General features: G+C 44.5%; 1 protein-coding gene across 1 annotated transcript in view; it reads left to right on the forward strand.

Moving 5' to 3' along the window:
* NOSTRIN (nitric oxide synthase trafficking) overlaps window positions 1–26,989 on the forward strand; it is a 554,795-nt gene that overhangs the window by 94,095 nt on the left and 433,711 nt on the right. Inside the window, exon 6 of the mRNA XM_069221364.1 lies at window positions 18,336–18,398. Within this exon, the coding sequence (XP_069077465.1) occupies window positions 18,336–18,398 (63 nt within the window). The remainder of the gene's footprint in view (window positions 1–18,335; window positions 18,399–26,989) is intronic.

The raw sequence follows: 26,989 nt of genomic DNA on the forward strand, positions 1-26,989 counted from the left end.
GTACAGAAGGACAGGGAGAGCAGGAAAAGGGGGGAGACAGAAGAAAGAGAGTTTTAGTGCATGGCATACCGCTACCGTTTGCGGACACGACAAACGCAGCAGCCCCCTGCATTAAGCTGTGCTCCTGCCCTCTGCACTTGCAATTTCTGGGATATGGCCTACATGGCAATGGTAGAAATCTGCCCACATGGATAGCAAAGGGGCAACTATACATCAATTAGGCTTTTTTTAAAGCTGGGGTTGAGTGCCACATGGCCTACATAACGGAGGGGCCTTGCCTACCTAACTCGCCCTGGCCTAGGGACACCCACAGCCCACCACCCCCACCCAGACAGCTCCACTGCATGCAAAGTCCATAGGATGAGGTTGTACTCACCCCCTTGTGTCTGCTGTGATGTCCTTAAGCGCCCATCCAACTCCGGGTAGGCCACCGCCAGGATCCTGAACATCAGGGGGGTCATGGTGCGACGGGCACCCCTCCCACGTTGGGAGGCCATCCCCAGCTGAGCCTCCGCCGTCTTCTTGCTGCAACGGCGAATGTCCTCCCATCTCTTCTGGCAGTGGGTGCCCCATCTCTGGTGGGCCCCCAGGGTCCGGACCTCCTTGGCGATGACACGCCAAATGTCCCTCTTCTGGTGGGCGCTGACCTACATGACATGCACAAGGGAAGAGGAACAGTCATTACCTACTGCACCATCGTTGTAATTGGCCCCCTCCCAACTCTATCCCATTCATCCCCATGCATGACTGTTCTATGTACTCTGCCCCCTTCCCTCTTCCAACCAGCCCTCTCCACCCAAGCCTAGCCCATACAACGTGCTCCCTGTGTACTAACCTGTTGGTCTGGAGGACCGTAGAGTAGCGTGTACTGGGGGAGGACCCCATCCACAAGTTTCTCCAACTCCTGTGCAGTGAAGGCAGGGGCCCTTTCCCCAGACGCAGCAGCCATTGTTGCTTCCAGACTGAGGTCACAGCAGCACTAGCAGGTCAGGTATCTAGTGATTGAAGAGATAGAAAATGGTGGTGACGTCCGCGGCAGTGACGTCCGCGGCGGTGCACATCATCACCGCCAGCGCACCTGTTCATTGGCTCCTGGGACCCATAGGGTCCAATGTTAACCAATGCAGCATTGCGCCGCGCTCTACGACCGCCTACCACAACTGTGTCCAACGCCAGCGCAGTTACCCCACAATTCCATTGTCCCAGTTTAGAGGTCAGGCAGCTGCCATTTCAGGGGCCCACATGGCTTCAATTACTACTGCGTCACACATACTGAGGCCTACACTCAAAACCTTTCCCGGATGGGTTACTTGTCTATTGTAGTCTTGTGTGTAACTGTGGGTACATACCTGGAGGAATGCTAACAGTTTCTTCGCTGTTGTCCTTCTTAGGCACCCTCAGTAGGGACATATTGGAAGATGGCGGAATCCTACGGTGTACCGACCGCTGGTGTACCTGTTGACAATGGAACAGCGACATGTCATCGTGACCTACCGGTTTGACCGTGCCACTATCCAGGAACTATGTACCCAGTTGGAGCCAGACCTGATGTCACCAATCCGCCATCCGACTGGAATCCCCCCTCTAGTGCAGGTGCTGTCAGTACTCCATTTCCTTGCAAGTGGGTCATTTCAGACAACAGTGGCCATGGCATCAGGGATGTCCCAGCCTATGTTTTCCAACGTCTTGTCCAGTTTGTTGTCTGCCCTGCTGAAACACGTAAGGAGATACATTATTTTCCCTGAGGTTGCAGATTTGCCTACAGTTAAAGGTGACTTCTATGCCCTTGGACATATCCCCAACGTCATAGGTGCCATTGATGGGACCCATGTAGCTCTGGCCCCCCCGCAGGAATGAACAGGTGTACAGGAACAGGAAGAATTATCATTCGATGAATGTCCAGATGGTCTGTTTGGCAGACCAGTACATCTCCCAGGTTAATGCTATGTTCCCTGGCTCAGTGCATGACGCCTACATCCTGCGGAATAGCAGCATCCCTGATATGATGGGTGAACTCCAGAGACACCATGTATGGCTATTGGGGGACTCTGGTTACCCCAACCTGTCCTGGCTACTGACCCCAGTGAGGAATCCCAGGACCAGGGCAGAGGAACGCTACAATGAGGCCCATGGGCAGACTAGGAGGGTGATCGAGCGGACCTTCGGGTCCTTAAGGCCAGGTTCAGGTGCCTCCATATGACAGGTGGATCCCTTTTCTACTCACTGAAGAAGGTGTGCGACATCATCATCGCCTGCTCCATGCTCCATAACTTGGCATTGCGACGCCAGGTGCCTTTTCTGCAGGAGGATGATCCAGATGATGGTGTTGTTGCAGCAGGTGAGCCTGTGGAGCCTGTGGACAGTGATGAGGATGAAGATGATGAAGAAGAAAACGACAACAGGGAGTCAGTCATACAGCAATATTTTCAGTGAGACACAGGTGAGTACAATTTCATGTATCACATATTATTAAATTTCACACGTCTACCTCTATCCTGTACCTACATTTCACTCCCTATTTGTTAACTGAGTTGTCCCCTTCCATTTCAGTTTCAGTAATGTGGTAACCTACGTGTCAACAGCTTGCACCCTTGAAAGGCTTGTGATGTGTGACATTGGTATGTTGGCCTTCCAATGGGTAACCGTTTTTAACACTGTAATTGACAATACAAAGTTCACAATCATTGACTGACTCCAATATTATTGAGGTTTCAAGAGTGTTTATTGAAGTGCATAAAAATGTAGGGGGGTTGTGAAATGGGGATAGGTCATGATGGAAGAATGCCCATGGCAGAGTTCAGTCTATTAGTCTCACAGGTACATTGCACATCTGGCCATTGCAAGTGGAGCTGGGGCTGTTCCAATGTGGACAGGGTAACAAAGTGGGACAGTGGGGGGATAATCAGGGTAGTCTTATTTCCTGGCGGGGGTCTTGCCATCTTGCTCTGTGCTGTTCCTGGATCTCAGGGACCGCTTGCGGGGTGGTTCTCCATCTGCAGGGGGTGGGGTGCTGGTGTGTTCGTCCTGTGGCATGCCGCCTGTCCACTAGCGCCGGCAGAGGTGGTGGGCATTTCATAGTCCTGGCTAGTGTCAGGGGCCCCTTGGAGTGCCACGGTGTCCCTCAAGGTCTTTTGAATGTCCGTCAGCACCCCTACGATGGTGCCCAGGGCGGAGCCGATGGTCCTGAGCTCCTACCTGAACCCCAAATACTGCTCCTCCTGCAGAAGCAGGGTCTCCTGCAACTTGTCCAGGACCAGCGCCATCGTCTCCTGGGAGTGGTGGTATTCTCCCATGATGGAGGAGAGGGCCTCGTTGAGAGTTGATTCCCTTGGCCTGTCCTCCCTCTGTCGCACAGCAGCCCTCCCAGTTCCCCTGTGTTCCTGTGCCTCCGTCCCCTGGACCGTGTGCCCACTACCACTGCCCCCAGGACCCTGTTGTTTTTGGGGTGTTGGGTTAGCCTGGATGCCCTGTAGTGGTGGACACACTGCTGATTGACCTGTCCTGGGTAGGGAGGTATGGGCCCGCTGGGTGGGTGCTGTGCTGGTGTTACCAGAGGGTGGCAGCTCGGTGTTGGGCTGTGGCTGGGCAAGTGGGAGTGGAGTGGTGTTGTCTGGACCCTCTGGTGTGGTGACGTTCCTTCGGGTTCCTGCGGGGATATAAGTACATGATTATTGCATGTGTGTGTTTCATGGTGTGCAATGTTTGGGTGTGCGTGTACCCCAGTGCAAGCATTCCTGTGTGGGAGCTTGTGTGCTGATGGTTGGGGGGTGTTGTGGGTCTGTGCAGTGGGCATGCTTTTGTGATGGGTATCCATGCTTAGTTAGGTCATGCAGGTTTTGGGGTTGGGATAGGTGGTTGGTGTCATGGGTAGATAGGTGAGGATTTGGAGTGATAGGGGAGGGTGCGAGGGTGGGGGTGTGTGATAGCATGCAGGTAGGGTGGGGGATATGATAGTTGAAATTTGACTTACCAGTGTCCGTTCCTCCAACGACTCCTGCGAGGCCCTCAGGATGCAAGATGGACAAGACTTGCTCCTCCCATGATGTTAGTTGTGGGGGAGGAGGTGGGGGTCCGCCGCCAGTCCGCTGTACCGCGATGTGGTGCCTGGATACCGTGGAACGCACCTTCCCCCGTAGGTCGTTCCACCTCTTTCTGATGTCCTCCCTATTTCTTGGGTGCTGTCCCACAGCGTTGACCCTGTCGACTATTCTTTGCCATAGCTCCATCTTCCTGGCTATGGATGTGTACTGTACCTGTGATCCAAATAGCTGTGGCTCTACCCTGATGATTTCCTCCACCATGACCCTGAGCTCCTCCTCGGAGAAGCAGGGGTGTCTTTGGCGTGACATGGGGTGGTGTGTGTGATGTGTGGGGTGGTGTATGTGTTGATGAGTGTGGTGAGTGTAGTGGTATGTGGTGTTTTGTGCGTGGATGTTGTGTGGGTGATGGTGTAGTGTGCCTCTGTGTGATGGTATTCTCTATTCTGTGCTGTCTCTCTCTGGCCTTCGTCTCTAATTTTTGGTTGTAGGGGTTTGTGTGTGATGTGGGTGTGTGTTTTATATTGTATTGGGTGTGTGGGAGTGGTGTTTGTATGTGTATCAGGTGTGTGTATTTGTAATTGTCCAATGTGGCGGTGTTTTGGAGATGTGTGTGTATTTTGAGCGTGGATTCATGGGTCGTAATAGCATGGGTGTGTTTCTGTTGGCGTGGAGGATTTGTTTCCGCATATTTATCGCTGACCTTTGGTGTGGCGGTATTGTGTGGGTGTCTGAATTTCGGCGGATTCCGTGATGTGTGTCATAATAGCTGTGGCGGTCTCCCGCCGCGGCGGGGGTGTATTAGCGGTCTTCTGCACGGCGGTAAGCGCCTTTTACCGCCAATGTTGTAATGACCACCTAAATTATTGTAATGTTAAATTTTTTATCAAACCTTTTAGTACATAGGTTGCATGCAAATTGCATTCCTATTTTCAGACCAATCAGTGTGCATATTGCAAAACAATTGGTTTGTGAATGATTAGAGTGCCTATACAGTTGCGTTTGACAAATTACAGCACAGATGTTTAATTAAAACCGTGTGATACTAAGAAAACATCATAGAATCGCTCCTCAGTTTATTGGAAAGTCAACTGTGAGATTGCCTCACATTCCATATCTGAATCTTACAGTAATATTAGGATATGTTATTTGCTGTCCTGTTAATCCATAGAATTCACATACAACAAAGAAATCAATGTTACAGTTGGTTTTGGGCCTTCAAGGTGTTTTGCAAAGAGACTCTTGGTGTGGTAGTTCAATTTCTCTTAACTCTTAATAGCAATGGAGACATGGGCAATATTTGTCAAGTCCCCTGCAGTTTGCTTCAAGAAACTATGCATATTCCTTTCATTGCATACCCAGACCCTCATTTGGACTTTAGCGGTCAATTTCCCTGACCGGCAAAGCCCAACACGCCAGGATGACCACCAGTGCTGGGGCAGAAAGCAGGCAGCAGTGGTGCTGGTGGTTGGCGCTGAGAGCCGGTTCCCTCGCCGGCACTGCTACGCCAGAAGGACTCTGCCTGCCTTATTACAAGCTGTAATACGGCTTGGCGGAGCCCTGCTGGCTTGGAGGTGGCGGCGAGGGAAGACCACCAGGACCCATTCCCTCCCGGACATCCCCCTCGACTCAGGAGGTAAGTGGATGTCCGAAGGGAGAGGGGGGTCTTTGTGTTTGGGTGCGTGTGTGCATGCTTGCAAAGGGGGGTGCTAAGTGCGCGCGTGTATGTGCGCACGAATGGTGGTGTCTGTGTTGATGAATGTGAGTGAGTGGGTGTGTCTGAGTGCATGTATGCGTATACTGAATGGGTATGTATGTGTATGAATGCATGCGTGAAGGGGTGTGCATGAGTGTGTGGATGGGTGGGGGAGATATACGCGGACATGTGTGTATGTGTGTGCATGACCACCAGGGTTTTCGTGGTGGGGTGACAGCTGCGGAAATCCTGACGGTTTGCAGCCTCATATTCTGGACGGCAGGCTTGTACCTGCCACCGGATTGGAGGTGCTCACTGCCGGGTGCGGCATTTCGACCGCACCGGTGGGCCAGGTAGAGTTGTGGAGGCTTGGTGTCTGCCAAGTCTCACAACTCGTAATGTGGCAGTTCTTACCGTAGACCCGCCACGGCGAGGCTGGCGGTCTCATGACCTCCAGCCTTGTAATGAGGGCCCCAGTGTAAATCAGCCCAAGGAGCCTGTTCTCGAGAAGATTTTTTTTCATTTTATAAATGTTTTGCATATGCTCCATACATCACGTTCAAATACAAGAAGTCAATAGGAAACTGGTTTGAGGAAATCATTTCTCCTGGCACACCTTTTCTGCTTGAAACAGTCTTCTGCAGGCAAAACCATGCAAACTTTGAGCCCCATGAAATCTTACAAAAGTTTGTAAGATTCAAGTAACTTGAAATTTAAAAATGTTATGGTTTTCACTAACATAAAAAAATTGACATTATCTTCCAATGCTCCTTTGGAAATGTCTCTTATTTTGAAGATTAAGTCAACTGTGATTAGTTCTATTCTATTCTATTTTATTCTGACTTATAGAGCACATGGTGACCTGAAGGCATCCCAGTACTAATTGAAAAGAGTGCAAGTAACTGTGAGAAGAAGGATCCAAGTGATTTTAAACAACCAGTTTTTCTAGGAGTTTATGAAAGCCAAAATCATTGTCTGTACCTTGAATGGTCAGAGGAAGGGAGTTTAACTACATTAAACTAAATGACAGACCGCCACTTCTAATGATGTGGGCAATAAGCAGGTGGGTGTTGGTTGATCTTAAAGGCCTATTGGGGGTGTTGGGGTCAACAAGCTTGCATAATGCAAGACCCATGTGAGTGAAGGGCTCTATGTGCGATGCAAAGGGCTTTAAATTCAATTCTTGCATCACTGGGAGCTAATGGAGATCTGCCAGCCCTTGCCTGGCTGACTCAAACCTACTTTCCTAGTAACTGCCTTGGGAGCACTGAGGTAGAACAAGTTGTTGTAGTCCAAGCATGATAGAATCAATGTCTGGATTACCAGCCTTTTCGCAGTTTGGGGAATTAGGGGCAGGACTTTGCGTATCATTCTCAGGACTCCAAAGCAGCTGGCTGATAATTTGGTGGCTTGGGTTTCCATGGAGAAAGTATTATCAAGCCATACTGCCAGACGTTTTGTAGTTAGCTTGAAGGCAGGTGGGGGCCACAAACATTCTGGCCATCCTAGGGACTCTTATGAAGAAAGGAGTTCCCAAGAATCATTAGCTCGGTTTTAGCTCTATTGAGCTTAAGGCAGAGTTTTACGTCCAGCTGGCTACTTTCTCCAGACACGGTCCGAAGGTAGCTGAACAAGAATTTGAGTCCGGTGTGAGAGAGAAAACTAGCTGAGTGTCATCTGAGTAAGAGGCTGTGGATGTCCCAAAGGGGGTTATAATGTCTGCCAGTGGTTGCAGGTGTAGATTAAACAGCGTGGGGCTAAGGGATTAAACCTGTGGCACCCTACATGTGACTGGGAGGATATCAAAGGAGCAGGACCCGTCAAATACCTGAAAAGATCTGTTGGTCAAGAATTACCTGAGCCAGCCCAGTGAATTACCTGTGACCCCCGGCCTTGCGGACCCTGTGTAGAAGAATATGGTGGTCGACGGTATCAAACGCTGCGCTGATATCCCAAAGTATAATTGCGACCATATCTCCTCGATCTAATATTTTTGCCTCTTCCACAACTGTTTAAAGAGTGGTTTTGGTGCTTTGTTTTGGCCAAAAGCCAGTTTGGGTAGGGTAGGGGGAGTTGGCCTCAAAAAAGTCTGAAAAGTTACTATTGGCAAATGTTTCTGCTATCTTATTGAGGCCTGGCAGCAGGGAGATTGGCCGAAAACTCCCTGGGCATTTGGGGGTCAACATTTTACTTTTAAAGAAGGGCTTTTACCATGGCATATTTCCATGGCTGTGGTACTAATCCCTTCTCCAGGGAAAGGTTAACCATCTCAAGCAGGATAGGGAAAATGGTTTTTGCTCCAATGGGTAAAATGTTAGGGGGGGCAGGGTCAAGTTGCAACCCAGATTTAAGGGGGCAAATTACGAGTTTAGCGGTTGGAAACACCTGAGCGACAAACTCCTAATGAGCAGCACTGTGGCAGTCTCCCCACTGGCCTCATTATGAGTTTTCCACTGAGCTGACCAGCGGAAACTAAGGTCAGCCCTGTGGAAAACATGTGGCGGCATTGGATGCAGCTCCACATAGAGCCAAGTCTAATGCCATTGCACAGGGGGGGCTCCCTAGCACCCTGAGAATGCTAAGCAGACAGTGGACATTACAACGGTGCTGGGGAGGGGAGACAACATAATGGGTGGTTCAGGGACCCTCCTGTAGCCTCCAGCACCTGTTCTCTGCCAGCCTTTTCATGGCAGTTGCACTGCCATGAAAAGGCTGGGGGAGAACATGGTTGTAATGTACTGTAGCGCGTGGCTGATTACTACCACGACCTTCAAAGATCCTGGCAGAGACAGCGATCTTTTGGTGGTCCAATCGCCATGGTCGTAATGTGTCAGTCAGACTGTCGCATCCACGGCGGTCCGACTTCCACCACGTGTCTGGTGGTGTTCTGACTGTCAGACCCGTTATAGGGCCCTTAATTTTTCTAAAAGTGCAACAAAATTTTCCATTATCAGAGGGAGAAATTCTGAGAGGATGGCAGAACTCATCTCCCTACTAACATGATTGCGAGTAGGATTATCCTACTAGTTTCACCCTTCTACGTTATAAGTAGATGGAAATAACTTTTTAAAAGAAGGACACAATCGGGTGCTCCTTCACCAGCATATTAATAGTTGAAGGCAGGCTCATTCAGAGGCCTTTGCTTTTGGTGAGTCTTCTGTATATGAGAGTCTTTTCACAACTGTTAGACCAGACAGACGTAGAGGGGTCATCCCTCAACTTTTTGCCTGCCTCCCTCCGTTTTTCTGATCTCATTTTTGCTGGTTTTAGGACTCTGCTCACTTTATCATTTCTGCTCAGTGGTAAAGTGCTTGTGCTCTCTCCCCTAAACATGGTAACATTGGCTCCTACCCAATTGGAATACATAAACCTCTACAAAGTGATATCTTGACTTGTGCATAATGATTTTCTGTCATTTGTGATCCCGTTTTATTCAGATAAATGATATCATTTCTAAACTGGTGTGGAATACTTTTTGTGGTGTCTTCACTGTGTTAACACATTGCCTTCGAAGTTAAGCCTGCCTGCTTTTTGCCAAGATACCAGAGGGTGAGCACAGGATAATTTAGGTCATGTTATGGCTTACCCCGACTAGAATTGTGATCCCTACTTGGACAGGGTGTATACTTCTGCCAACTAGAGAGACAATTTCTGGCTACAACTGTGAAATGTCTCGAAATTTTGAACTGTTAAAATTGTATTGGAGTGAGTATTTATAATGCTATTTTATGTTGGAGGTGAACCTGTCACATAAAGATAAACAACAGATGAAGGAATGTTTGAAAGTGGCACTTATTAGGATTTCTTCCTCTCCACCTAAAGTTAATGGTTAATGATGCTCCATTTTCTATAATGTAACTCGTACACCTGGGTGATTTTCTTTAGGACCATACTAACCCTTTGTCAATTACTATAATCCCTAGGTCCTAATCATAATGTGGCAATATTAGGTTGCATAACCTATTGGTTAATTCATTTGCTGTGATCCTATTCCGCTATCCTGTGGGAATTAAAAACAGGAGCACACGCAATGTGTACTGTGGACTGAAATAACATTATTATGCTCTCAGTCTCCTCCACCAAAAGCCACACTCCACTTATTTAGTCAGAGAGCACTCCAAATTCTGATAGGCAGTGTTATCTACTGCTGAGCTCTCTCTGTAACATTATGCTGCAAGTGACAGGAATGTAGAACACCTCACCTACCAGATGCTTTATGTTGTAGGTGCTATGACAGGGGAGATAAACAATGATTAATCTATATACAGTACTAACAATCAACATTCGAATTGTGTTGATATGCAGCAGGTTTTATTTAAGATGTTAGCTTACATATGAATTCATCACTTCTTGAAAAGGTGTCCCATGTCCAGAGTTAATTATGCCAATTGTTGTATATCTTGGTGAACCCTTAGTTATTCTGCTGACATAAATTTGAAAAGGTGCAACTTACTACGAGCCATGCAGCCATATCTGGGATCAGCATTTTTCTTGATGTCACCCAGAAATTAGAGTCGAGAGAGAGAGCCTCCACTTCCACCTACCTTCCACTTATGAGACAACTGACCCTATAAATTATCATTGTATTACTGTGATTAAACTTTATGTCTGTATTTCTTAGGCTCGTGTAACTGTATGCTATTCATGTAAGATAAACATTAATAAACAAAAACAGGTCATATGTTACGGTTCAAAGATCCGTCTTTTTGCATGATCACCACAGTATTTTTCTGACTGTGCTTTAAATCTGCACACTTGTGTACTTGCTGATCATTCGACAATATATTTTCTCTGATCAATAAAGCATTCTAAAAGTGCCTCATCTTTGAATATTTAGCTTTCCAGTAAAGCAACAGCAAATGGTACAGCAAACTAGGCAAATGTACCAATGTCATGGGAAGTTAAATGTCACATGTAGACTGCAGGCATGGTATGCCACCCACTGGACTGACAAAGAAAACATACCTTCAGGTCTATCTTGTAGGTTGACTGGTGCAGGTTGTAAACCTGGAGGTGAATCTGTCAAGGTAGCCCCTTTTTTTAATAGGTCATCCCTAATTAGGCTTTCTAGACCACTGGTAGTGCACCTAGAATTTAAAAGTGGAACATGCAAGTGGTAGTGTTGGCTTGTACCTAGAGAGAGTGCCATCCGAAAGCTGTTTTCATTGTAAATGCTTGTAGCTGTCTCTATAATGAAAACATATGTTTGGATAAAATTCTATCTATGCTAACTCTGGTTTGGGATAGGCTAACGTTAGAAATGGGGCCTCTAGCTGGCAGTCAGTTTACACCCTGTCCAAATAGGCACCCTCACTCGAATCAGGGTAAAGGAGATACACAGGTCAGTTAACCCATATTCACCCCCTTGGTAGCTTGGCACAAGCAGTCAGGCTTATCTCAGAGGCAATGTGTAAAGCATTTGTACAAGCACACACAGTAACAGAGTGAAAACCCACAAAAGGACTCCACGCCAGCTTAGAAAAATAACCAATATTTATCTAAATCAGACAAGACAAGATTGACAAAAAGCCAACATACACAAGCAAAGATATGATTTTTTTAAAGTAAAAAGAATCTTAATCCATAGAAATCAATGGATGTGTTGTTTTAGCACAAAGTGCCTGGTAAGTGTCAAAAATAAAGCCGCAGGTGCGAGGGTGCATCAGAAAAGCCAGTGATGCGTCGATTCCTTGCTTGCAGATGCGGCTGTGCATAGATTCTTTCTCCGCTGGATATGCAATGTGTAAATTTTTTTCCTCGCAGGAAAGGGGTGTGTCGATTTCCCAACAAGCAACCTCGGGTCCGTGCAGTGATGTTGAAGATTTTGACGCCCAGGCATGGTGCATGGAAAATCTGGATGCACTTTAGCAATGAATTCTCGCCGAACTGGAGATGCACCAATTTCACAAGCGCTGCGTCAATTTTTTTGCAGCGATTCAGTGCTGCATCAATGTTTCTGCTGCTCAGCTCCGGTGCATGGATTTTCAACTTGGGTTCACCAGCTTCTCCTTTCAAGGCCCAGGGACTGGAGGTGGCACCACTTAGCAGGGTAGGGGACTCAGCAAGAGAGCCCAGCTGCTGGCCGATGAAATCTTTGATGACCCTGAGACTTCAGAACAGGGGCAAGCTCAGTCCAAGCCCTTGGAGAAACTTCACAAGCAGGATTTCAAAAAGCAAAGTCCAGTCCTTTCACTCCCCAGGCAGAATCAACAGCAGCAGGCTAGCACAGCAAAGCAACAGGCAAAGTGGCAGGTCATCCTCAAGCATCAACCTCTTCTCCTTTGAAGAGGTTCCTGGCAAGTGGGTGCACTTGCAAGGTTGATCTGGCAGTTTAAAACTGCACACACAAACTCTGAAGTGGCAGGTCTGGGAGGTGTTTGCAGGGCTACTTGTGGGTGGTGCAATCAGTGCTGCAGTCCCACTAATAACATTTGATTTACAGGCCCTGGGCACACATAGTTCAATTTACTAGGGGTGCACCAAGGAATCAAATATGCTAATTGTGGCTAAACCAATCACCAATACAATTTAGACCGTGATCACTTGCATTTTAACACTAATTAGCTAGGGTAAAGTTCCTAGAGTATCGAAACCAGAAAACAAAAATGGATTACGGCATAGGATCCAAAAACAGGAGGTCAGAAGCGAAAACTACAGGGAAAACCCGCCAAGAGCTGCCCGGTCTAACAGCTACTGAAAAATGTAATGCACTGTTTTTAATATGTATTAGAAATTCCTTTCACTAGCAAAATCAGATGTTCGATAAATATTTAGGAAAAGGAATCTTTAAATTTGATATCCTTTGCAGTCTGACCCTCAAGTCTGCTAATTAGCATTAGCAGCCAGGTGATGTCCCATTTCAATGATTCCCCTAAAAAAGGTGTAAAAACTACTCCCAGAGCAGAAATAATGTTTCATATCTTCTGGCTGGAAAGCATAGGCGTGAAGTATGTGACTCTTCTAAGCTCAGTGTAGAAGGTTGGCTCTTTATGTTGTGTGTAAAATAAAGCAAACTGTGTAGGGGGTCCAGGCAACCACACATTGGTTTACAGAGATATAAACTAGACCACCTAGACCCTGATTTATACTTTTTGGTGCAAAACTGCACTAAAGCAGTTTTGCACCCAAAAGTTTAGCACCGGCTTGCACCATTTTTGTGCACCAACCGGGCACCATATTCATGGAATGGTGCAAGCCAGTGCAAAGGGTACGCTAGCGTAAATAAATTACGTTAGTCAGGTGGGGCTGGCGGTATGGAACAAGAGGGTTTTGTACCAAAAAATGATGTTAGGCAGGTTAGAGTAAATAAAAATGACCCAAACCTGCCTGACGCAAAACCATTCCATACCACATGACTCCTGTCTTAGAAAAGACAGGAGTCCTGCTCACCACCCCAATAGTCAGCACAGGGGACCAGGGTCCCCTGGGCATGGCCATTCCACCCAGTGCCATGTAGGGAGGCCCATTTCAGGGCCCCCAATGACACCTTAAAAAAAATAGAAATACTTACCTTTACTTACCTATACTTACCTGGATGGGGTATCCCATCCTCCGCTGTTCCTCTGGTGTAGGTGGTGGTGTCTCTGGGGACTGGGGAGGGCACCTGTTGGCTTATTCCATGGTGTTCCACCATGGAAATAGGCCCACAGGTCCCCTAAAGCCTGCCCTGACCCAGGTGTTAAAACATTGCGCAAAGCAAGCTTTGCACCATTTTTTGACCCTCTTCCCCCTCATGCGTGATTTTTTCATTTGATTTTTGCTAGGGTCTTAGAGTTATTTTTTGCCCGGGAACACCTACCTTGCATCTCATTGATGCAAGGTAGTTTTCTGCAGGCAAAAATATACTTTAACTCCAATATTTTGGCTCTAGACATGTCCAGCGCCAAAATATAAATCTAGAGTTAAGTTTGCTCTGGATTTGCATAATAAATAATGATGCAAATCTGGTGCAAAGTATAAATATGCCAACTAATGATCTAATCTTTATGGCAACTTGGTTGAGCAGTTAGGTTAATCTTGAAGAAGTGCAAAGCACATTTGTTGTACTCACAGTATCAATAAAGCAAGACACACATTCAAAAGAATAACTTGAGACCAATGTACAAAACTACTTCAGATTTTTATAAAATGTTTAAAACCAAGATTATCAAAATTCGGTAAGTACTTTTTAAGTTATGAATTTTTGAAGTTTAATAAAATTAGTCCTTTTGTGTGTAATTGCGCACCATAGGAATCAAAGGAGCAAATACTTTAAAAATGCACATAAAATCAGGCAATACATTTACCATTGTCCCTTTTTGCAGGTATGTTATGGTCATCGGTGGGCACTACAGACCAGCTGTAGAAGTTTGGACGGCTTCCAGTTTTGGCGGTTGCAGCTGCAGAAAGGCATTGGAATTGGTGGTAGGCCACTGCAGACGACCACTTGGAAAAATACTGCGCAGATCGACATTAAGGTAAGTCCTGTGGGTCCCCTTGGAGTGATGAGTGTGCAAGGGGTGGGGGACCCTTAAGGCACAACTGAATCTTCAGTGCAGGGCACAGGGCAGCCGGGTGAAGAGTGAATCAGTGAGCACTTGGAAGCAGGAGGTAGGTCTCTTTGAGGGTCGCTTGCAGGTCAGCAGGGGCATTCTGGTAGGAGTTCCTGGTGGTTTATGAAGTCCCTCAAATGAGGCTTCCTCCTGGTCCTTTTATAGTCCGGAATGGACTGTATTCTGGATGTCAGATGTTAGGTGACCAGTAACTAGGCCTATTGCACGGTTTTGCCACTGTAGGCTGCAGTGGCACCAAACTTGGCATACTTGCAGGGTGTGTCCTCACGGTCTGTCAAGTGGAGATTGGTCCAGCTGGGGCATCTGGTTCCTTGGTCAGCAGCCGGTCAGTGAAGTGGCCTTCACTGGGTCTTTGGTCTTTGGTTGCAGGAGAGTGATACCTTCCCTCTGGAGGGAGATCGTTGGCAATTGTTGAAGAGTTGAGGTCATCTGGGGGTTTGTAGAGTCTATCCAGAGTCCAAACAATCCCTCAGATCCAATTGGCGAGTCCTGGGTGCAGCAGGCAGAGTTTGGTGCCTTTTCTTTGTGCAACAGGACTTCAGTTATCGAACCCTGGGACTTCTCTGTTGCTGTTTTTCTTTTGTCCTTGGAATCTGATTTCTTGGTTAGGGATGTCCACTAAATACTGTATTTAGTGGGAGTTTAGGGAAGTACCCAGTAGTGACTAATGAGTCATCTTCCTTAGGGTGGCTACATCCACTAAGTGACCACTTCCTGTGGGCAGAGGTCACTTCCCTACTCCTGATTGGGTATTTTCCATTCATGGAAGGTGAAGAAAAATGAAATGAAGAGGTCTCCTCGAATGCAGCACCTTAGGGGTGGTGCAAGCTGGGGCTGACCACTCCTCCTGTCCTTTGTAGTTTTCTCACCATTTCTCCCACCAAAAGGAGGGGTTTGCAGTGGGGGGCATCTTTGCAATGGGGGGGCATCTGCTGCTAGCAACAGGCTTGGGGGTTGGGTTTCAAAGGTGGTAAGCGCTTTGAGCTTAGTTGAATGAGTTGCTTGATGATTGTGAGCTTCAAAAAAGTTATTAAGTGCAAAGGTAAAAATCTTGACCAGGTGAAGGGGTGAAAAAGTATCTGCTCATTGAGAGGAGTTTGGTGGCTGTGAAATTTTAATTTAGCAAATCAAAGCTTTTTCTGTCAAACCCATCCTTGCTATATTTGGAACTCATCCAATGGCATTCTGACTTTGAGAGGACTTTGCCAGTGACCGCTTTCATCCTTGACATGTTGGAGGAGTTCAGTTTCCATTTCAGAGACTAAATCAGAAAGTAAAATCCTTGACCGGGACAACCCAAATGGTGTATCTGCCCTCCGTTCATTGCTGTCAGCCCAAAATCATGCCTACGTCCTGCTCAGCAATGAAGTTACTTTTGGTTGCTGCTTTACTTTTTCTTGGTGTTTTTTTTTGCCCTAAAACTCTAGAAATGCATAACTATGCCTCACCCTATTGGATTGTAATCAGTTTTGTGTAATTATTGTAATTAACATTTACTCTTTTCTTTGTAAATGGTTGTGGAATTTTTATTGTGTTGTGTTTTGACTTCTTAGCTGTTTTGTTATTGCTAAATACTTCACACAGGTTTCCCTATGTTAAATCTGTCTGCTCTGTGCCATAGCTACCATGGTTTGATCCCAGGATTATTTTAATGAACTTGTGAGTTTGACCTAACAGGATTTGGAATTTATTACTTGGGAAAGACTCACATCCTCCTCAACTAATAACCCATTGACTTGCAGTTACTCATGCCCATTTGCCTGTTAATAATCATCTTTCTTAAGACATGTCGGTGTTAATAATTCAAATGTGTACCTCTTTTTAGAGTCAGGCAGTCTATCACATGACTAGCAGAATCAAGCAAATTACATTCTTTCTTTAGAGTGGGGTGGTTGTCTCTGACATAGGTGGTAACACTCTCCTTCATTGTGGTGTATTTAGTGACATCCTTCCGGTCACTAATTGGTTTGGGAAGCTGGAGAGCATATTGTCTAAAAGGGCAATGTCTCCGATGAGAAGTAGTTGTTGTTCATACAATAATGTATGTGTGAGAGTGTGTGATGTTTATCATGTATACATCAATCAACTGCAAAGGCTGGAATGAAAACCTGCCTATCATGTTTGGTAAAATTGGTGCAGTCATGAGTGTGCCACTAAACGTGCACAACGTAGTGTTAAAATGTACACTTAAATTCATATGAAATGACTTTTAAAATTTTGCCTCTGAAAATGGCCTGATTGTGAGCAATGTTTTAGGTTAAATCGCTTTATTATGGTTGCTTTATGGACATGAAACCAATTTGTGTTTATGAATTTAGACGAGAATGATATTACTTGCAAAAACATTTTAAGATGTCTCATGGGAAAGGAAAATATAAGAGAGAGAGATATAAGTGCTGTATTTGTAATTGGCTTGTGAAGTAGCAAAACTAAGTTTAAGTCCTAATACTTAAAATGCCTAAGTCTAAAATAATAAATTTATTGGAAACTTGTATTTGGGTGTTAGATCAATGACTAATATGCAAAAAGAACAGATGATGGACGGAACGCTGAACAATGCACGTGACCCACGTCTGGGCACACCCTTCCAACTTGGGGTGACTAATGCAAAAAGAACAGATGACGGATGGGATGGTGAACGATGCAAACATTCGCCCCCAGTCACAAAGATCTGGGCTTAATCCATCGTTTTTTTGCTCACCACGCCACCCCAGTTTGAACCCAGCCATATGCAAATCAGTCTTGACCCTGTTCCTCATGGGAACAATCCAGCCCAAACTGCCAAGCCAGGTCCTCCCCAGACCGGAAACAAGCATCCTAGGAACGGTTCAGGGTATCACCCTTCATCAGCTAGGCTAGCTTGAATCCAGTGGCACAATGAGCACAGGACCCATGTCTGGGCCTACCCTTCCTACTTGGGGCGACAAATGCAAAAAGTTAAGTTGCCCTAGTGAGAACAGTCCAGCTTGAACTGCCGAGCCAGGTCCCCCATGGACCGGAAGCAAGCATCCTAGGACCATTTTCAGGGTATCACCCTTCATCAGCTAGGCTAGCTTGAATCCAGTGGCGCAGTGAGCACAGGACCCACGTCTGGGCATGCCCTTCCCACTTGGGGCGATAAACGCAAAAAGATCAGAAGATGGATGGAATGCTGAACGATGCAAACATTCACCCGAGTCACAAAGATCTGGGTTTAATCTATCATTTTTTTGCTCACTATGCCACCCCAGTTTGGTCCCAGCCATATGCAAATCAGTCTTACCACTGTTCCTCATGGGAACAATCCAGCCCGACCTGCAAAGCCAGGTCCTTCCCGGACCGGAAACAAGCGTCCTAGGACCGGTTTAGGGTATCACCCTTCATCAGCTAGGCTAGCTTGAATTCAGTGGCACAGTGAGCATGGGACCCACATCTGGGCATACCCTTCCCACATTGGGGCGACAAATGCAAAAAGTTAAGTTGCCCTAGTAAAAGATAAAGATAATCTTTTGAGCACCCAGAATCAAACATTGTTTATAGGTTGTGCTAGTTGGCTGCTAGGCAGCGAGTCAAAACGATTGGAATTATCCACACCTTAGAACACAAAACCCACAAAAGAGCAAAGTTAATGACATAGAATACAGTAACTTATTTTGGACAAGTTTATCAATGGAGAGTCAAATATAGTCCTGGAATATAAAGCTAGAAACAAGAAATAGGACTAAACATACAAGCAACTACTTAGACAAACACACCCCTACTTCATATTGTTCTTACATGTTTTAAATGGCATTCCAATGAGATGTAATCATAATTTTGAAATGAGATAGGGTATTTTATGAATCCAAACGTCCATCTAGCCGTTGTTATGTCTCACATTTCATATTATGTTTTGTTTTCTGTTTCCTCTAATTTTTTACTGAAATAATGTCTTTAAACAAATGGTCATTAGTATTTGGTAGTGGGTGCAAATCCTTAGTGTGCCTTCTCAAAATACAGTTCCCGCTAAATATATTGCTTTAATTTGAAAATGCAGTGTTTGTTTGTAATGCTTTGTTTTCAATGTTTAAGCTCGACAGCGAAGTTGAGAAGACGACAGGACCAGTCATTAACAACTGGAAAAAGCAAATAAAGGTACGTTATGCCATTTTGTATCTGCATAAATCATTCACGTTTAAATAAAACATCACGTTGTTAAGTACTGTGTTTTGGCATTTTGCAGCTCTGTCCTGAAAAATGAATATGCTAATAGGTAGCTGTTTATGATTTGCTGGTAATAATTGGGGTTTCGACTCTCGCTGCAGCTAAATGAAAGTCTTTCTTTGTGAATCAGTGAACAACCAAGTCTTTCGTAATGGGAATGTTTAACATAAAAAAGATGAAATATAGCAAACATGGCAATCTATAAGTGTGATCTTAGGTCCTTGCCTGTGTGGTTCTGTAGTGGGTTTTGACAGTATACCTCAATGTCTCTGTCTCTGTCCTAAAAATCCAATATTTCTTGCCTTTCTGGTATGAGAGTGTTGTCAATTATATTTCACTTAGTCAGCTCATGTTCTGTCAAAAATAACTTTGAATTTCATACACACATTTTAGAAATGGGGTCTTTGGTTGACAGTCAGGTTACCCCCTGTTCAAGCAAGGACCTTATCTTTAGTCGGGGTAAAAGAGAATTACCCTCAGCTAACCCCTATTTATCCCCTTGGTATCTTGGCAGAGCAGTAGGCTTAACGTTGGAGCGCTAGGTGTAAAGTATTTGTACCAACACACACAGTAACTTAATGAAAACACTACAAAATGACACAACACCAGTTTAGAAAAATAGAAAATATTTATCTAAACAAAACAAGACCAAAATGACAAACATCCACAATGCAAGTCAAGTTATCAATTAAAAAGCAAAAAGAGTATTTCTGTAGTTTAAAACACACAATAACACTGTTAGGATGTAAATGTACCTTGGGTGCATCACAAATAACCCCGCACGGGCGAGTGTGCGTCAAAAAGGGCTTGCGAAGCGTCGATTCCACTCATGACTGGAACCTTGCGTCATTCCTCCTTTCGTCAGGTCGGGTGCGTCGTTGCTTCTCTCTGCAGGAGAGTGCTGTGTCGATCCGTTCAGCACTCTTGTGTCCGGGCAGGCCTTGCGTTGTTTTTTTGCCCAGTGGTACTTGCGTCGGAAATCCAGCCGCACGATGATTACAAAAACACGCAGTGCGGGTTTTGATCTCTGAGTTTCTGTCAACGATGCTGCGCGTCATTTACACAGCTCCGTGCATCGATTCTTCGGTCACATTTCTGGCGAGCATTGATTTTCAGCCGCGGGGCCGGCGGTGCGTTGTTTCTTCATCCGCAGGTCGGAGTTGCATCAATCTTTTACCCGCAAGGCACTCTGTGTGTGGATTTCCTCCTTATAGGCTGCCAGCTTCTCTTTTCAGGATCCCAGGAACCACAGGGCAGAGTAGGAGTCTCTCCAGAGACTCCAGGTTCTGGCAGAGAGAAGTCTTTGCTGTCCCTGAGACTTCAAACAACAGGAGGCAAGCTCTAAATCAAGCCCTTGGAGAGCTTCTCAAGAGGGAAGGCACACAAAGTCCAGTCTTTGCCCTCTTACTCTGACAGAAGCAGCATCTGCAGGATAGGTTTACAAAGCATAGTCACAAGCAGGGCAGCTCTTCATCCTCAGCTCTTCAGCTCCAGGCAGAGGTTCCTCTTGTTTCCAGAAGTGTTCTAAAGTCTGTGGTTTTGGGTGCCCTTCTTGTACCCAATGTTTCCTTTGAAGTAGGCCTACTTCAAAGTAAAGTCTCTTGTGAATGTGAAATCCTGCCTTGCACAGGCCAGTCCCCAGGCACTCACCAGGGGTTTGGAGACTGCATTGTGTGAGGGCAGGCACAGCCCTTTCCTGTGTGAGTGACCACTCCTCCCCTCCCTCCTAGCACAGATGACTTATCAGGATATGCAGGCTACACCCCGGCTCCCTTTGTTTCACTGTCTAGTGTGAGGTGCAACCAGCCCAACTGTCAAACTGCCCCGGACAGGGAATTCACAAACAGGCAGAGTCACAGAAATGGTAAAAGCAAGAAAACGCTCACTTTCTAAAAGTGGAATTTTCAAACACACAATCTCAAACCCCAAACTCCACATGTCCATCCGCTCCCAAAGGGAATCTACACTTTAATCAGAATTAAAGGTAAAGGTAGCCCCCATGTTAACCTATGAGAGGAACAGGCCTTGCTACAGTGAAAAAATAATTTAGCAATATTTCACTGTCAGGACATATAAAACACATTACTATATGTCCTACCTTAACCATACACTGCACCCTGCCCTTGGGGCAACCTAGGGCCTACCTTAGGGGTGTCTTATATGTAAGAAAATAGAAGGTTTAGGCCTGGCAAGTCAGTACACTTGCCACGGTGAAATTAAAGTTAAAACTGCACACACGGACACTGCAGTGGTAGGTCTAAGACATTACAGAGCTACTTATGTAGGTGGCACAACCAGTGCTGCAGGCCCACTAGTAGCATTTGATTTATGGGCCCTGTGCACCTCTAGTGCACTGTACTAGGGATTTACTAATAAATCAAATTTGGCAATCATGGATAAACCAATCAACAATACAATTTACATAGAGAACATATGCACTTTACTACTGGTAAAGGGCTCAGAGTTCAAAGCCAACAGAAACAGGTCAGAAAAAATAGGAGGCAGGAGGCAAAAGGATTGGGGATGACCCTGCATAAGCAAAAAAGTCCAACAACACACTATTGTATTTTCACTCCTTGCACTGCAGTTCTGCAAGTCAAACTGTAACCTTAAACACCAATTTCAAAGGTTGCTTGCAGTTCAGAAATATTTGAAGGATAGGAATCACTGGGTAGGTTGTGCGGCTGAGCCAAAGGGCTAAATACTTTGCTTGCCTGTTGTAAATAAAGTGGCCTTTTGCAGTTGGAGCAAGCAGAAAGGGTATGATCACTTTCTCTCAACAACTTGCAGATATGCCTTAAATGCTGAATTTCAGTTTTTTAAGGATGTGGAGCATAACGAATGTCACCTCAACTGATTTTTAGCTCAGAAATCTTTGTATAAACTATTTTTAATATAACTTTACCCTACCCTAACATCTTGCAGCCAAGTTTGTATAGGTGCAATTTGTAGTTTAGCCTACTGTTATGCTGAAAGCAGTTAGTCTGATTTTATATCATATCTTTGTCAATAAACTACAGGCCAATAGATATTCCCTAATATTGACTGCGTCCTATAATTATCTGCAAACTCCTTTGGGTAAGCTTGTTTTATAACTAACTCATATTTGTGAAAACTTTGCATTGATAATATTGTTTTAATTAAAATTTGTTGTGTGTGCTATTTCAAATTAAATTTGGTAATCCTGCGGTAAGCCAGTTGTAGAATAGTGACCATCTGTCAACATAAAGTTATTTTCAGCAATATTTATAATGATGTGAAAAAATATAACTAAGAAATGCCACATATTTTAGTTCTGGGTGTATAAAATGAAATAGTCTAAAGAACATTATTGTGTTCAAATTAGCTGCCTACAACCCCTGACAGAAGTGTTTGAATATATATCAACTTTTCAATTTTAGACATTTATTCACTGTTCAAGAACGAAAACAGTGAGATGAAAGTTAGGTGGCAATATGTAGGTTGAAAAAACTTCAGAAGAAAGCGAAAACTATATCACAAAAAAGCTCTCATAAAAAAAAAACAGGAAATATAATGAATACAGATACGAGTGTACAAAAATAAACAACTTAGACAAACAAGGCACACCATAAGAAATCAGAAAATACAGGGATAGATAAGAGGATCAAGATGGCAAACCCATGAAGCATTGCAATGCACTACCTTCAAGTGGATCCTGCATTGTATAGTGATGGTTAGTAAGGTTCTTCCTGAATGAACCAGGAAGTGATTCAGACACATTAGAATAGGCAAAACGTGACAAGAAAATTAAGAAAATGTTGTTAACACATCTGAGTCGCTCCATACAAATTGTGTGACCTGAGAAGGAAAAGGTCTAGGCATAACTATATCATAACTATATCAGAGGCTCATTCAACTCTGGCCCATTAGCTCCCCACTGCCATCAACCCTGTACTCCCAGCTGTCTGCCAGAAGTTGGTTCCCAAACATGCCTCTGCCTGTGTGCATGACTAGAAGCTCACCAGACACGAAAGACCACAACAGTGATCAAAGAAGCAGGAGTATTCACAGATGAGATGTACAAGATGATTCCCAATTGGAACCAGTGCAAGGCCCATAAGGTAAGACACAAGCAGCAATAGAGCGATGGAGTTTCACCTGTGTGTTGCAGATGGCCCTAGAGAGATTGCAAATTGTGCTTACCCTTAAACAGATGTGGAGCCGATCCGGTGAGAAAGTATTTGCAGCAAATTCTCCACTGGGTCTTTTAGCAAGGACAGCAAGCCCAAATCCTGACCGAATCACAGCACAACATGAACCGTTGAATGAGAGAATTAAGGTGCATGGCTAGGATCCACTAGACAAAATAGAGAAGGGGTGAAAGGGGCAGGTATGTCCTTTAAAAGAGTAGTTCTCCCCATCAGCTCACGCTGCAGTGCTCCCAAGGTTTGGAAAGTGGTAGATCCAAATCATCTATGACACTAAAGGGCTTTGAACACCATTAAGTGATGTATGAACAAATGCCCAAAAATATTGAAAATATAAATATCATGATGCTATTCTTAAATAGTAAACATGCAAATATCAGTGACAAAAATATCACAGAAAAGTATCTAAAATACAAGAATATTGTAAACAAAAAGAAAGACATGACAAATACTGTCTACATATTCAAACTAATGACACATCACAAAAAAAAAAAAAACACTAGAAAATTGTCATAATTCTAAATAAAATACCAAACATTACCATTTAATTTATACAAACAAGGCATTTACCATTAATTGTGCACAAAAACAAACCACACTAGTCTCCAACCAGCTAATCAAATTACACCTAAATACAGTTAACAAATAAAAACACTTTTTCATTTAACAAAGAGCATAAAAAGGCCATGAAAACACACAATGAAATGCTTCCTAGAAATGTATTCCAGTAGTGCCGGCCTGCAAAACCACAAAAGAAGAATGCAACACTACAATGAATCATTAAAGACTACAAATAAAGTACGATTAACAATATGCGTGGGTGAAATTTAAATTACTGCAGAGTAATTCCCAAATTACAGGAATTTCGTGTTTCACTTGTCACATGAAATTCTTGAAATTACACCATTGCACATTTCATGTAGTTTTGCAGCCTTCATGGTTGAAATGTACCACTAAATGCACCAATCACAGGAAACCTTTACCACAAACACACAGGAACAACAAAATGCGCACAGCTGGTTTTCCCAGGGCTTTTATAAGTATGTCATTGTACTGTAATTCAATACAAGCGTGCATTTTGCAGTAAAATATAGCTTCAAATGACAGATTTGCATTTTTCGTAACTGCATGTAATTTTTGGGAAATTCCACATAATGTGCAAAAGCAAATTATGTTAATTGTGCACACCCCTATTTAGCAATCAATGAAATCTAACAAAATGAATAAATAACTGAAAGATTTTCAAGATAACAATTAAAACTATGCTCCATATTTATTTTTCCAAATTATAGGCTTATCCTCTACAAGAAGGTAAAAATAACACTAAAAGAAGAAAAAAAAATATGAGACACAGAAACAAAATGAGGTCCCAAAATAATTCTCATTGGCAGTCGACTCAAATCCTCGTAAATGTGGCACAAGAAACAAGTGATTTTCCAGAGAAATTCGGGTTTAGGTTCAAACTGGACGAACAATTTTGAAGTCATATGTTACACAAGAGAATTCCAAAAGAAGCTTAGGAAAATAGAGAAAAATGTAACAGGGAAACAGACACCTAAATGTTCAAAATTGGATAAGGGTATCCGGGGACATTAATTTTTAAAGTAATGTGCCAACTATCTGTTTGCTGTGACTTAAGGCGGACCATAATGGATGGGAGATTGATTATGCCAAAGGGGTTGCTCTGGTTGGATCTTTTACCTGGAAATCCCACCGAGTTCGGTGCTGGCGGTCGGAACATCGACTGCCAGCACGCTGAAGACCCGCCGGCCATATAAACAACATTCCTCTGGGCCTGTACATTGCCGACGGCTCCACATGGAGCTGTCGTCACTGTAGCAGTGCGGCGGGTGCCCCTAGGAGGGCCTCGGGGCACCCATTCCGCCAGCCTTTCTCTGGTGGGGAAACCTCCAGGGAAAGGCTGGGGGAAACACAGGTTCTTTATACGGCAGGCAGCGCTGCTTGCAGCGCTGCCCTGTCAGATAAGGAACTCCGCCATCGTCAGGCTGCCGGGCGGCGGTAGCCTGGCGGTGGCAGAGTTCCGCATGTGGCGGTCTCCCTGTGTTCATTATATGGTGGTCCGGACCGCCATGCCGGTGGCGGTAATTTTCGCCACCCCCGGCATGGCGGTCAGGACCCCCATGTTCATAATGAGGGCCTTAGTCTACTTTTTGCTTCTCAAAGTCTTACTGCAGGGCATGTCCAATCCTGAAGACAGTTACGGCCCCTCAAAGTTGGATATGTTGTAGATGAGCTCAAGCTGAAGCCTTTGATTTTGTTACCAAAAGCTCTACGTGAGACAAAGCTGGATTTTGTTGCCTCCATGGTAGATTTGCCTCAGGGATAATTTAATGTCTCACCCAAGTCCAAAGCTTTACCTACAGGCTGAGTCACTTTTTTGGTTCTCAAACTCCACCAGTAGGGCAATGCTGGAAGTTAAAACTGAGCAGGGCTCTAGGAGGCATGATGCCTTTATTATGAAGTCTTTCCAAACCTGATTTTGGCAAGCATTGTAAAAAGCTCTAAGCAGTATAAATTTGTTTTCTTGCCCACATGGGGGAACATTTACAAACTTTTGGTGCAATGCAGTTCAACAGCCAAAGTTACTGCACTGCATTGCATCAAATGGAGAGAGAAAACAGTGTCATATCTAGTACCATATGGTGCTGTTTTTTCTCTCCCTCTGCACTTGCACACTTTTGGCAGCCTTGCACTAACGCACATGACAATGCTTTAACACTTTTCCCACTTTGTATGTGTACTCTACAGTGCAAAACACATGCACAGTTGGCAGAATGTGCTTCAGGAGGAGGAATACATTTTTGGTGCAATTTCCTCAATGTTAGTAGCTAGACATATGCATCAAAACCCATGGGTGGTTGCATGGGAACTTTTATGTATCAAACATGGAACTCTGCCTTAATGCAAGCATTACTTTGGCTAACTTTCCAGCACTGATCCTGATTTGTGTTGAGATGTAACTATCACCACAATACTTTTGGGTGAGTTTATATTACAAAAGTAATGCAAACCCAGGGTTAAATGTTAGTAAACCTTGGCCTAGGTCTCTCACCAGCCAGGACTTGTGCAGTGTCCAATCCAGAGTGGCTAGCCGTGCCTTCCTGAAGTTGGAGTCCTTCTGCTTTTGTGTCCCTAAAGCAGGAAACAGGATACAACACGCTGGACATTTAGAGAGCAGTTCCAGTCCCTAGGTATCAACCGGAGTCAGAAGGCCTTGTATCTTCTTTCTTGCAGCATACATGTAGAGTTTTTCTTTCCAATGTTTTCTTCATATGTCCAGTGAAGTTCTGAGGAAGGTGAAGATAAGCTGAACATTTTAAACTGTACAGCAGCCTGAGATTGGAATATTTCCTTACACCCAATATTACCAAGTCTCCCTATCACCATCACCACCTCCTTTTTCATAATCTTCTATTTGTTTCATTACTGAAATTCCCAGAAATCCAAAATCCAAAATGCCTATCCCCTTTATCTCAATAGGCTCTGGTATGTCTCTATCCACTTTCATATTCGGAGGAGGTGCCCTCTTCTCTGTAAACGTCCTAAGTGGTTTTCTCTCCTGCTGTTATTGGAGCAAACAAAATATTGGATGGCAATGATAATGAATGAAAACAGTTCCTGCCAGCCCAATTTTGTATCACCAAGTGAGGTTGGCCCTTTTTTCTGCCAACACCTCCTTTTTCTGATGGCTAATCCATGCTAAATTACCATTTTTTTACAAAAGCCCCAAGTTCTTGGGCACAGATGCCTCACCATTGTCCCCTGGCAGCAGGGCCTTTATTATCAAGCCAGGAAAATGAATTATCCCTAGGTTGAGAGGCATACTAGTTTAAAAACTGTTTTTTCTCAGGCAACATAAAATACATTTTTTTCTGGCTGATACTGATGGTAATTGACCCTGACTGTGTCCTAGGCTCTGCTTAACAGGCCCAGGGTCAGTGATACGAATAAAAGGTATATGGTCAAATGGCACAATGTTATAATTCCAATTGGCATTGACAGCCCCTGTAAGTCCTTAGTGGATAATAGGGCAAGAGCGATTGAAACTAACTATCCCTAGTATATAATAGGGCAGGGAAGTTTAGAGGCCCAGTATTTCCTGCACTGGAGTATGCACTGCTGTGTGCCTGCTGTCATTTTTAAAGGCAACCCTGCCTTGCAGACTGTCTTTAAAATGTAAAATGTATGCAAATTCGACTTTGAATTTGAAATTAAAAGATATTTCAAAATTAACGATCTACCTTATTTTTCCATATAACTCATCCCCAAGGTGTCCCCAAGATATCCCAGTGGTAGAGTGCCATGTACCTATAAGCAAGGACATAATAAAAT

The sequence above is a fragment of the Pleurodeles waltl genome, chromosome 3_1 (genome assembly GCF_031143425.1).
Source record: "Pleurodeles waltl isolate 20211129_DDA chromosome 3_1, aPleWal1.hap1.20221129, whole genome shotgun sequence".
Taxonomy (NCBI): domain Eukaryota; kingdom Metazoa; phylum Chordata; class Amphibia; order Caudata; family Salamandridae; genus Pleurodeles; species Pleurodeles waltl.